Source organism: Uloborus diversus, chromosome 5 (genome assembly GCF_026930045.1).
Source record: "Uloborus diversus isolate 005 chromosome 5, Udiv.v.3.1, whole genome shotgun sequence".
Taxonomy (NCBI): domain Eukaryota; kingdom Metazoa; phylum Arthropoda; class Arachnida; order Araneae; family Uloboridae; genus Uloborus; species Uloborus diversus.
In genome coordinates this window covers 147284879-147298989 of record NC_072735.1, presented here as the reverse complement: position 1 = coordinate 147298989, position 14111 = coordinate 147284879, and the positions used below count along the sequence as shown (strand labels likewise).

Genomic DNA, 14111 nt, shown 5'->3' with positions numbered 1-14111 from the left:
AGTATTGCACTAGTGACCACCCATGTACAACAGTTTCTAACTCTTCCATTTCTGGTGGAAATGACTTCAAAAAATTACAAAATGTACTTCAAAAGATTAATAATATATCCTCCAAGTTCACATATTCTGATTATTCCTTCCCTGTTGAAATAATTCATGAAAAACACTAAATATTCGGCCTCCTAAACCGGTTTCCCTCTTTAAATATAGAGCAAAATTTTGAAATCTTGAACGCTTTTAAAAAATGTCTGCCATGTTGAAATTTGACAGCGATCTATAATTTGGCTGCTTACTTTTAATTATGAAATGAAAAAAGCGATAGGTCACTGAAAAATTACTGTTTTTTTCTTCTGATGAGAAGTAGGGATACATCGGCATTTAAATATTTTTTAAGGCATTTTATGGACATTTTTTGTCAAGTTGATGTAGGTCACCAATGCTGATAGTTCATTTTTTGAACAATCGGTACCGATGCATGAGTGCAGCTCCACATTTTACTTAATTATAAATATTGTAATGATTGTTTTCTCCATTTACTTGCTTTTTTTCTACTAACTTAATCAGTCCCCAACAACAAAATTTTCCTAAGTATCACTCATACTGAACTAATGCTCTCAGATCGCCCAACATTCTTTTTTATTAAGCAGTGGGATGAAAAAAGGGTAATAAAATAATAACGTATGAAATTGAAAATAAAATTTTATTATACTTGGTAAAAAATAAAGTTTTATAATTCAGTGCAACTGGTTTCATTTGAAAAGATAAGGATATACAGAAATGTTTTTTTGCGAAACAAAATTGTTTTATTCAAGTTATTGACGTCCAGTTATTTTAAAACAAATGTATAATTTAAATGAACTTGAAATAAATATATTTTAATAAAATAAAATTCAATGTAACTGAAGAGGCAGTATTGTTTTCAAGTGAAGTTCAGTCAATTTTCCTCATGGTAATTTATTGGTGGTTTGGAATAATCAGTTAAATTCTTTAGAATCATAATGGATTTTCAATGTCCTTCATAATTCTTTTGCGTAGATGTTCTTTATAGCTCTGAATTGTTCCACTCCATTTGGTTACAGTCTGATTCTCACACACCCAAATCTCCTTTGCCACCTAATATTTTTAAAAAAAAAAAAATCTTATTTACACAAGCAATTCAGTCATTACATGAATAAAGTTAAAGAAGCGATAAAACAGAGTCCAGAAAAATTTAGGTTCAATCATAAATTTGACTACAAACAATTATGTTTTTAAATTTTTGGCAATTAAACTTTTAAGCCTTACTACAGAATATATTTGTGCACAGGAAAAAAGATAGTCGGCCCTACTTAATCAAATATTGCCGGTTCCAAGAAATATTCTTCAATTAATTAAGCAGGGAAATTTTCTTTACCTTTCTAAATTGAAAATATTTGTCTCAAAATGTAATAATAATAAATCAATAGCTACATAAAGAAAATAGTTAATGCAGTGTTCATACACTTAATGGTTAAAAAAAAGTCCCTGACTTTTCCAAGTTTTCCAGGTTACTTGCTTCATTCAAAATAAGTAACAAGTTTAAGTAACAATATTTTTGAAATAATTTAAAATTGTTTACAGTAGCAATGTGTAAGAACTGAGACTTTTCCACTCTTAGATTTAAATTTCAAAAAAATATCTTTTTTTTTTTTTTTTTTTTTTTTTTGACACTTTGTTCAAAATTTTTTTTATTTGTTTACTATTTATTGAAAACAAAGTACATTCAACTTATTTTAGCGTTTCTTTGATGCCACATGTCATGCATATTAGCATTTTGCTGTAATCGTACAGCAATCTTTTCTGCTTTTGGGCTTTACAATTCTTCATTTTATCTTCTTACTAGTAGGTAACACAAAACATATTGAGCAAAATACAAAGCTATTTTTCAGTATGAATATGATTAACTTGTTGCATCGAGGGGCATATATTATTAATTAAAAAACATCCATTAATCATAGGTCAATGCCAATAATCATCAGTTTTTTTCTTTTGCACATAAAGGATGCTTACATTAATACTGAAAATTTTCTTCTATGGAAAATAATTCATTTTTAAAAATTCATAATTAATTGCACATTTACTTTCAATAGTTCACAGGGATAAACATCCAATTATGTTTTTGTAAATTTATGTTTACTTCCATCTCAAACGACCAGATATGGCAACCAAGTAAAAAATTTAAGATAATAAGTAGATTTTTGAATTTGTAGCATAAATGTAGTTATAAATAATTAATAGTCCTTAAAAAACTACAATTAAGACAAAATAGTCAGTTTTTAGCACATAAGCTAAACCAATTAGAAAAAAAATGTTCTGGAGATAAAATTTTGCATTTTTCCAGGAAATAATTACAAATTATCCGGAAAAAAGGGGCACATTTTACGTTATCAATAGTTTGCATTGCAATAAACATCCAATGCCATTTTCGGAAACTTGGGCACTAAAAAAGTCTTGTGCACTGCCATCTTGGGAATGACCAAATATGGCGGCTAAGACAAAAATTAAGAAATAATTTCTCAAATTTGTAGAATGAAAACAGTTTAAAAATAAAAAATCTTCATGAAACTAGAATTCAATTGAAAAGTTTTCAGCACATTTGTGTCCAAGGCAATGAGGATTAGTATGAGTTTTAAGAACAAAATTTTCCATTTTTCAAGAAAATTAAATGTTTAAAATAAAATTTAAAAAAAAAAGAAAAAATCTACAGTACATTTTGCGTTATTTTCATTTGTTTGCAGTTAAAGAAAGCTTCTAATTCTGCTTTGTTTATGGAAACTTAGGCTTTTAAGCATCGTGTCTACTTCCATCTTATGAATGACCAAAAATGGTGACTACGTTTCACACGTAGCTGAAAAGACTTTTCGATAAAAACAATTTTCCCGATCCACCCAACCATCTGCATGCTTTTCTTCAGAAGCAGTAAATTGTCTTCTCCCCTGTTGAGTTTGGGCATAATTCCTGTTCACCCTAGGAGTTTTTTTCTTGGGAATTGTTCAGGGGCAAAAATGGCGTCCACGGAAGTTTCTTTTTTTGGGGTCGCCTTTTTTTTATTGCCAGAGTTATTTTGCCTCAAAACTTTTACAATATATTTCAGGAAGCATCGATAAAAACGAAGATTAGATCTCATTGTACAAAATTCCCTGAGAAAAAAATTGGGGCAAAACTAGAAATTTCCCTGACATTTTTAACTGTGTCATTTTCCCTGACAATTCCAGGTTTTCCCGGAGCATACGAACCCTATAATGGTAAAAAGTTCTTGAAACAAGTTAAAACAGCAGCAAAATAGTTTACTATTTAGGATATATATTACAAGCAGAGGAGTGTCCAAGGGGAGGGTTTTATGGGTTAACCCTCCCCTTGGACACTCCTCCTACTGAAAAAAAAAAAAAACGAATCATTAAATGATTTTCCAAAATGTACTTTAAGTTCTAATTTTACAGTTAATACACTGACACAGTAACAGGAAATATCCAACGTTGTTTAGCACAAATAAACAGATTACAGAATACACGTGTTTCGGGGTTTCAAGGAACCCCTTTTTCAATTTAAAGGTGTGAGTTTCTAGATGTAAAGACATTCAGTAAAAGCTAACCCAGCCGGCCAACAGCCCCGCGGCTGTTGGCCGGTTGTTTTGGTGCTAAGATTTTGCACCTGGGAGCGATAACTCCTATCTAAATTTTCCATGCTGAGGACGTGGTAGTAGTTTGAAATATGTAAGAAAAGATTCGTTTAGTCCGGCCAAAAGTGCGGTCTTCTTCTAAAATCAGCCTTGAGTGCTTTTGAAAATTGTTTTAAAATTGAAGTTGATTTTTGCCCATGATAGGCTGAATAGGGCCGTTTGAAGGCTGGTATTAGCCGAATCGGATGTCAGTCCAAAATGGAGGATATTACCTGAGGACAAGATGGCATCCAGGAGTCTGGCCGGGCTGGATGTTCCTTCGGGTGGGTTCTTCAACAGATGGAACGGATCCTAGTGTCTAAAATTGACAGGCCTACTGAGAAAAAGGTATGACTGCTGTCCCCTAGGAAAGGCTCTTCTTCTGCGCATCCTATATGCGGATTGGCGCCTTCATGTTTTGTGTGTGCCACCTTTTTAGAATGAATTATCCTGTGGTGTGACTTTCTTTTAAAGTTATTTTACCAGGACTTTTTTGTACAGTGAAGCATCATTTATGCATTTTTGAAGGGACTGTATGAAAAAAGCATACAAATGAAACTAGTATGTTGTAGTCATCACGAAACTTTCTTCTATATCTTTCTTATAATTCTGATCCTTCCCCATGCTTGACAAGGAAGCAATACTCCCCCCAAAAAAAAATCACATGCAAAAACTTGATGACCATACCAATGTCTGAATTATCACGAAATCGAAGCAAAGAGCGAAAGCCATTTGCGCCAAAATTGAACCAACGCCTGTTTACATATGGATTCACATTTATTCCAAATTTCATCCAGAACATAGCATTACTTCTTGCGATATGGCACTCACAAAATGGGAAGAAAAAGATTGTTCGATTGCGTCACCCCCCATTTAGCTGTTGACACCAAAATAAAATCATTTCTTATACCCTCTAAGTGCTACTTGTCGATAAATTTTTGTCTGATTCCGTCCATTATTTCTTGAGATACAGCAGTCACAATTGACGACAAAAAATGTTCTCTAGCTCCACACCTGTTTGAGCTATTGACACCAAAATTGAATCAGCAATTGTACCTGTTAAGGGTAACGTATGGACCAATTTTGTTTCATTCCACCAGTTACTTCCAGGGGAATAGCAGGCATGCATAACTAAAAAAACGTCCCATTGCTGCACCCCCCTTGGAGGAATACGCGCGAAAAATCAACGGGCACAAGTTCACATAGGAGCACATACGTGTACCAAATTTCGTTCGATTTCATGCGGTAGTTTTTGCTGTAGAGTGGCCACAAAAAACTGGTGACACACACATTTTCCAAAAATGGTCGAAATGGACTCAGCACACCTCAAAATGTTCGAATCAGTCAAAATTCAAAAATTTGCACGAATCCAATACTTTCTTCTATACATTGGATTTTGAAGAAAGTAAAAACATACAATTGGTATAGGTCAATGTGTATTAGCCTTTGCAGGGATCAATTTAAAAAACGGATAGTCGATAAAACGTATAAAAGGGGAACTTATGCATGGTGCTTCACTGAATTTTGGCATGAACTCAAGGTGGGACTAGATAGTCATTTTGATAATATTTAGAACTTTAGCGAGAAACTTGTTTTGAATTTTTCCTATGAATATTTTGGGGATTTTTTCTAATAAAGATTATTATGGGTATATGTATTGTGATATATACAATTCTTGTTTTCCCTCTGTTAAATGTTTAAATAAAACTGTTATGACTTTTAAAATGTATCTGTAATTCTTTTTCCCTGGACAGATCATTCCACAAATTTTCAGTGGGGCTTGCTTTCAACCTGCTTCAGTTCTTTGAACTTCAGGTTTTCAGTTAAGCCATAAGAATAGGTCCAACAGATGACATTAAGGAAGAAATGGAATCTGGAACACTCCGCCAAAATTTTTCAAAATGGTAGTTCCAGAAACTCCACTTCAAAATACACTTTTAATGTTAAATGGAGGGGAAGATTTGCATTTGTTAAGAGTCTTAAGATTTGTTTAGTTGGAAAAGTGAGAAAATTGGATATGTTTTGAATGACTGTTATAGATGAAGGTTTTAAACTTAAAACTAAAAATGAAAACTTCGAAGTAGTTAGCATAAAACGCAGGAATTCGAAGGGTCCTCAAAAACGTTTCCTAAATAAAGTTTATACTAAAAATATCTTTTTAAATTTTTTGGTTTAAAAAATGGCAATCATTCAAGTTTTAAGTACATATCTTGATTGTTTGCTTTTCCACAATTTAATTAGCAAAAAGTTTTTGGACAGGACATTTATGTTAATAGCGTTATATAGTGCTGTAGTGGAGATAAACAATTTGCGGGTGACTCGCCTCTTAGGGTTTGGGAAAAAACGCCAAAGAAAAACAAATAGTTCAAAACCAATTTACATTACATTTGCATTATTTTTACAATAAAAACTAAATTAATTTGAGGGACAGCACTCCTTAGTGTCCCCTTCATTTCTTAACTTTAAACAAAGTCATACACAATCATTTCATATAAAAAGTTGTCAGTTCACAAATGAAACTTAATGCTAGCCATGATCAACAATATCACTTGCTTTCTGCATTAAATTTAAAAACTAAGAATTAAATATATTTACCTGACTTATAAGTCTGAAGTCGTGGCTAACTAATACCATGCCACCTTGAAAATCATTGATAGCTTCCGCTAAAGCATCTATTGTCTCCATATCCAAGTGATTGGTAGGTTCATCAAGTAGCAATAAATGTGGAGCTTGCCATGCTAACCATGCAAATACAACCCGACATCGTTGACCATCAGATAGCTGCCTTATAGGACAAATCTGTTGAAAAACAGTTAGCAATGAATAATGAATATTTATCATGCAGTTTAGCTAATGCAGCTCATTAGTAAGTAAAAAAATGCAAAAAAAAATAATAAACCAATTAATTAATAATAATAATATAATTAAACAAACCGAATTACATTAGAAACATTTTTGATCACACTTGGCAAGAAAAAATTCAAAAGTATCAGCCAAACTAGTGTTTGCTTATTTTTTAGCCAAAATATAGATGAAATTTTTCAATTACTTTTTGAATAGCTTTATATAATTAAAAAAATATGCGTCTATATTTTGCGTAGTATTCATCATATGAGGCAGTGAGAAGCAAAGGGATGTAAGTGGACATTTTCAAGTTTTGAGTAAAACGCGTTTAAAGATAACATCCTAGGTAGGCTTTCACCGATTTTTTTTTTTCTAAATCATGCTGTATAGCAGCAACTACCAGGGCTACTAGTACCATCTCTTGCCCCAAGACAGAGGAGAGGTTCACCTACCATGTGTACTGGTTACCTCCAAATTTTTAATTTTGCCACTTACATCCCTTTGCTTCTCACTGCCTCATATATAAAAAAAATTATCAGTTAAATTCAAATTTTCAATTTCCTATTTTAAAGTCTGCTTCACGAAGCTGGATAAAGCAAGTTACCATTTAGGACAGGGATTTAAGTGTTTGTTAAACTTTAAAGTGAGATTCTGAATCTAGCGAAATTGATTTACAATTGAATTTGAACAAGTTTTAACATTTGCATTAGTACAAGGTTCTATAGTTTCAAAATAAAAAGTTAATAATACTTCAATTCTATTTTTAACAGGTGTTTATCTTGGAACTACTAAAGCCCAGAAAATGTGAAACATTCTCACCAAAGAACAATTTTTCAATATCTCTTTTACAAGACTTAGGAAGAATTAATCCAAGTATTTTTGATTTGTATGGTCTATAAAATAAATTGATAGCTTTTTATAGAAAAACTGTTTCATTGAAAATCTGCCAACAAAGCTCAAGATTAACTTAGATAAGCATTTTAAGGAAGTTTTTCAACTAGCAACATAATATCAACTATAACTGCAACAACAGCATCAGTGGAACATAGTTTCTCAGCCCTCAAAAGAATCCAGATGTATAAAAGCTCAACTTAGTAAATCGACTAAATAACCTTTCGGTACTATTTATTGAAAAAGAATTACTGGCATACTGTTTCACAAAACGAGCTGATGTGTCACATGACTTCCTTTTACACTAACTTAATGTTATTTCCCCATTATTGGCAATTTTAATGTGATTCAATAGTTAAATTTGTAAATATCACCAACAGTGGCCAAATTGAAACCAGATTTTTTTTTTTAAATCGCCAAGTTGGCGACAAAACTTATCAACCAAAAGCCTGGCGATATATTGCCAAGTGTCCGCCAAATTATAACCACTTGAGTTTGTATCAAAATTAACTATAATTTTCCCCCAAAAAGGTGTAAAAGACCCTTTTGAAACATCCGGATGGAATCAAAAGGGGATGTGCAAAACTAGACCCCACTAGGAGTCTACGTACCAAACTTCAACTTTCTGGGACATACCGTTCTTGAATTATGCGATGCACATACCTATATTCAGACGTCGGGAGAAAACTCGTTGTAATTTACTCTGGAATAAGCAAAATGGATATTTCATGGGTCTATACATTCTTAGGTGTATATGCACGTCTGGTCGGGTAGAGAAAAAAACCAACATTCATTCGGGGACGAGCAAAATGGAAACTACGGTCGATTTTTGAGTGAAAATTTTTTTGGGAATACAATACTTCCTTTTTCGTAAAAGGAAGTAAAAAAAAAGAAAGATTGCTAAAATGTAAAATTTGAATGTATTCATTTAATATTGTATGTGGGGTTTTTTTTCCTTTAAATTTTTGATTATAATTTTCAAAATATTAAAGTGAAAGTAGATTTATTTTTCAAAAACAATATTAAATGCTTAGTAAGTTTTCTCAAATTTGTTTTGAACCTTTTTATGTATCAGTAAAGCAAATGGTCAGGTTATTCTAGTCTATGGACCTGTAAATGAGCCATAACTGATAGAAGATGTCATGCCAGATGTCTTATAATAAATAACATATGAAATATTTATCCAGCAACATTACAATTTATTATTTTTTCAAGGTTAAATTTGCTATTTTTGTATAGGTAGCACAAGATACGGATTACTGAAATAACCTTTCGGACTCATACCGTTATGCTCCGCTATTTGCTCGTTGAGGGGCTGACATGGAGAAGACAGCAACAAAACTTAAATTTAACAGGGGAAGCAAAGAATACCAGGACAAGTATCATGGATTACATGCAAGTGCCATCTTTCCTCGCTGATAGAAACTAAATCGTTTTGCCAATTGGCTTACTGTTTACTTTGTGCCACTGGCTTAAGGGTTTACTGTTTTTCCGTGAAAAAACTAAAAACTTAATTTATGTTGACCTACTGTCTTCTCTATATCAGCCTCTCAAGTACTATGTCACCGATAAAAAAAAAGCTACTATACAAACTTCATTAGAAACTAGTAATTTTAGAAGCGTAGCTTTTTACACTTATGCATATACTTTTTCTTTTTTTGTAGTTCTTAAGTTTATATAATGGCATGCAATTTGATTACAAATTGATGAACAAAATTACTTAGAGCTTTTACTTTTATCATTGAATTATAAAATTTTATTTAGAAAATGTTCTACTGAATATGCATGGTAGAGGAATTTTCAATATTTTAGATATATATGCTAGAAATTATAAGTTCAGTTACCTGTTGCCTTCCAGTTAAACCAAATCTACCAATTATTTTTCTCATTTCTTCTTTTTCTTTGATATCAGGAAAACTATTCATCATGTATTCCAATGCAGATATATCAAGATTAAGTAATTCTTGTAAGTGCTAAACAAAAAAAATCAGAGTTATTTGTTTTTTTTACTTGCCACAAAACTCAATTTTGTAGATTTTACACACACACACATCATAATTTTATCTACATAACATACATTGATACATATCATACATAAGAATCAAAGTACGTGCAAGCAATCAAATGTAAGGGAAAAAAATTTTGATATGCACAGGGAGGTACAAACAAGATTTGAGAGGCTCTTTTAACACCGAGTGAAGGATTAATATACAACGAGCAATTATATCCATTATTTGCATGCATGCTTGCTAAAATGCTGTGAAATCTTGCTTTAGACTGCCTGTATTAGACAAATGTTAGCACCAGCTAGGTTAATGCAATTTAACACATTGACTGGTCAAGGGAATTTGATTTTCTTGTTTTGTCAACTGCATCACCTTGTTTTGTCAACAAGCATCACCTGTTGGCATTGTGCAAAGCACATTGATAACTCTCATGCGTCCGCTACCTTTCTTCTAAACTTCTTATCAGTTACTGAGGTCCACAGCCCTTTAATTTGTGATTTTCTTGTTTTGTCAACTGACCATTCAGAAGCATCACCTGTTAGCATTGTGCAACGAACATTAATAACTCTCATGCCCTCTGCTACCTTTTCCTAAACTTATCAGTTTCTAAGGTCCATAGCCCTTTAATCAAATTAAATATTTTAAGGTGAAATCAAAAAGTTCACATCAGATTCAGTGTGCTAATTGCACATATTTTGAAAGTAACAAAAATTGCACTTGCTACTGAATATACAGGAAAAAAAATAAACATGCAATAAATAAGTTTCCTAACAAATGCAATATGACCTGATTCAAAGATTGACAAATTTATAATTACAGAAAGGAAATATTAACTAGAAATGTTATGTATATGTTAAAGAACTGAAAATGATTGAAACAAAAACAAAGTTCAGCCAATGTTTCAGTATTTATGTTTTAGACATTTGATACTCCCAAAGAACACAGAATTTGGGATGAAATTTTCCAGTTTACTGATTTTAATTTAAAAAACAAAAAGAAATTTTATTTGTCGGCCTCATAACAAACCGCAGTAAATATAAAAAATGAGACAGATCCAATTCCCATAGTAGATGCAAAGATATCACATTTTTCAGACCAAAGGCATCAAAACTTTTAAAACAACAAATAAAAGAATTTAATCAAGCAAAATCATTCTAGAACTGCATTTTAATCTGTCTACATGATGAATATTATCAATAATTTATCAACATATTCACAGAAAATTTGGAGTAACGGAAAAATATGGAGATGGAGTGATAAAAGCATAATACAAAATTTCCGGTATTTAAGCATGAAAAATACTGAAATTCTGGTGTTTACCCAGAACACAACCAACCCTGAAAATGCTTAGCTAATTACAGCACTATGGATAGCCTTGTTCAAATCCAAGGGTGCCAATAAACATTACAACGACACATCAATGAACTTCTGGTTTTTAAAGTCGCCAAGAGCCAAGGCGTCCCCCATATCAGTTTTATCAACGGCCTCCCTCCCACAACCTTACCCACTAGTCTACACAAGTCCAATCAAGAGCGAAATTGCCTTTAAGATCAGGCCCCGAGTTTCCAACTAGACTGACATACCCCTCTCAGCGACCCTGCTGTCCTTGGAGAAACAATGCGAGAAATCACACTCTGACAAGCTATCTTTTCAAAGATTAAAGCAAAGTAGCACCATTGTTAGGATTGAGTTCATATAGAAACTCTTTGTAACACATCACAAAGAAATTTTAATGCTTTAAGAAAAAATATTCTTTAATTTTAACTATAAAAATAAACTGTCACTTACCTGATGATACCTAGCAATTCGTAAATGGGAATGTGTTCTAATAAGGCCATCAGTAGGTGCAACCTAAAAGTAACATAAACCTTTAAATAATGACTTTCTTTTAAAATAGCATACAAGTTACCGCTTGTTCAGAAGCAGCTAACAACACAGCTAAACAATATCCACAAACCAATCAAAAATTGAATACTAAATATTATTACATGGTAACAGGGATGTAAATAAATTTCACAGCTAGTAAAATGGTGAAGAATAACTTGTTAATCGTAATTCAAAGTGGCCCCATAGTACACATAAAAATGTATCTGTGATTGTGAGAGTTACTAGTGTTTTTTTTTTTAACCTTAACTCAAAAACTTGACATCTTGAATTTTTTTCTAGTCCCCGAGAGATTTGAGATGTCAAGATTTTGAAAACAAAATACACTAGTAACTCTAGTTTTATCTAAAGATTTTCCCCCCTTTTTTTTACCAAACATCAGAATGAATGAATACCGAAATATATTTACCTCAGTACAAAGAAGTTTTAATAATGTAGATTTTCCAGCACCATTTGGGCCCACAAGAGCAATTCTTGAATCCAGATCAATGCCAAATTCAAGGTTTTTATAAATTAAGGGCTGAAACAGAAAAGCATATGCAATGAGCCAATCAAAAAGGAAATAAAAGTACAATTTAAAGTGAAATGATATGAAGGTTTATTTCTTGTTAACTTTCTAAAAAAAACCTATTACTCCTTTTGATGTTTGCAACATAAAAGTCTATGTTTTTGTTAAAACAATAAATGGTAAAAGCAAGGATGTTTTCAGAAAAACGCTGATGTACATTGATAACTAAAAGGCTTGAAACATTCGAATTGATGTTATTTGAATAGTTCAGGGGAAAATAGTGCTAACTGCAACACTATTCAAGAAATTTTGTTTGCTTGCTTTCAAAATTGCTTTCAGGAGAAGTAACAAACCCATACAGAAAATTAAATGGATGCGAGAAGTATCGTCATTAGCTGGAAGTGTTTTTGCCGAGATAAATCAAAAATACAATTATAAAATAAACATTTAGTTTAAGAGCTTCTGGTTTTTAGTTCCCAAAAACCTTATCCCTGGCTTATAGGTTATAGCAAACCCAGTGAGAAAATACAATGGGAGATAAAAGCTTTGTCAAGGCAGAAGTTTTAAAGTTGTCAAATACTGAAGTTTAATTGAGAAGAAAATCCTGTAAACAAGAGCTGCCAACCTGGTAAGTTAAGCATAAGTATAATTTACTGCTAAAAAAAACTTCAACTGAAAATCAGTATAAACAGGGTTCATACTCTATTTAGATAAAAAAATTCCATGACTTTTCCAAGACTTTTCCATGACTTCAATGAAAATTTTCATGACCTTGTTATACGAAGAGAATAGCACTATTTAATCTCAAACTTGCTAATTTTTGGAAATGAGTATTAGCAAAATGTCTACATGAATGCCACAGCCTTATTGAAGCACTTACTCGTAATGAAAAAATATAAGTGTATAATTCAAAAACTAAACTATTCTTTTATTTGCCTTCATCATATAAATTTTAGTAAAGTAAAAATGCAGTGAAACGAATAGTGTGATGCTTAAGTGTCTAACACTTTTTTTTTTATATAAACAGGCAGAATGATATTGAATGGGACAAAGGTTGAAAGAGTCATCACTAAGTTTCAAAAAATTTGCTTCAAAAGTTGCCTTTTAGTGTCAACAGAGCATTTAATCATCCACATAACTTAACAGCATTTTTTTTCCTTAAAATAAAGCCACATAATTTAGTTCTTTATGTTTCTAAACCAGATCTTTTTTTGGAAAAAAAAAAGAAAAAAAAACATTTAATAATGAATCAATCTTCCCATTCAATAGTATACTTGTTTTGTTTACTTATTTGCACATTTCCGAATGCATATAAATTAATGGGTTCAGAAATTCCAGAACATGTTTGATTCCTGACATTGAGCGTAGTAGTGGGTTGCATGGATTAGTTTTGCGGGCTGTTTGTTGGGCAGTACTGTTTTAGAGTACTAAAATTCCTTTTTCTGTATTCTATCGCTTGACTAAAGATCTTTATTTTCTAAAACCTTCAACAATTCAGGTTGACTCTGATAAATTTAATAAATAAGTTCTTGCGAGTGATGGAATCGAACTCGAATGCAATTGAATTGCTTTTTTTGAGTGTGCAAGTTCGCAACTACAGAATATGAAACATAAGTATTGAAAATAAGTTTATTAAAAATAAGTGATGTCCAAGCAGTAAAATCACATCACAAAAAAAAAAAAAAAAAAAGGCAAGCGGCTGCAACAGAAGTGGATGCAATGATATTTCAAACTTGATTTCATTTTGGGATCTTTCAATTTTCCACTTTTAATAGCTTTTATGTACTTATACTGATAAATAACTCAAGATTTCTAATTACTGTTACTTTTTCTTGGTCCAGGACATTTTTCCATGACTTAAAATAAATTTCCATGACTTTCGATGAAAATTTCAATTTTCCATGACTTTTCCAGGTCTGAAATTCGCTTATTTTTTTCCATGACTTTCCAGGATTTCCATGACCCGTACGAACCCTGTATAAAGCTTTCTATGGAGAACTAAAACATTCTACACCACTTTTATTTAGTTAAGGAATACATCAGAACCTAAAAATTAACATTTTTCTCTTATATTACTAAACTGAAATTTAAATAATTTTTAATCAGCACTAGCGAGTTTACTTTTACATTTAAAGCATTTTCAGCTATTTTATGGTAGCAGGTTATCCCTTCATGAACAATATCCATTTCAACAACAGTTTGTGACATTGTCCTTACCGGGACATTAACTGAAAGTGCTTTAAATAAGACTTAATAAAGCCCAGGAATAATGTTTTGACATCAATATTGTAATATTGCACAG

The 14111-nt window shown here is 31.9% G+C and overlaps 1 protein-coding gene across 2 annotated transcripts in view; it reads right to left on the bottom strand.

Moving 5' to 3' along the window:
* Nucleotides 1–681: 681 nt before the first annotated feature.
* Nucleotides 682–14111, bottom strand: part of LOC129223415 (ATP-binding cassette sub-family F member 2-like) — a 39697-nt gene continuing 26267 nt past the window's right edge. For both annotated transcript variants that reach the window (XM_054858012.1, XM_054858013.1), the window contains exons 11-15: nucleotides 11711–11821; nucleotides 11206–11268; nucleotides 9256–9384; nucleotides 6272–6475; nucleotides 682–1113 (exon numbers count right to left, since the gene is read on the bottom strand). In XM_054858012.1, coding sequence (XP_054713987.1) covers nucleotides 994–1113; nucleotides 6272–6475; nucleotides 9256–9384; nucleotides 11206–11268; nucleotides 11711–11821 — 627 coding nt within the window. In that variant the 3' untranslated portion in view covers nucleotides 682–993. The remainder of the gene's footprint in view (nucleotides 1114–6271; nucleotides 6476–9255; nucleotides 9385–11205; nucleotides 11269–11710; nucleotides 11822–14111) is intronic.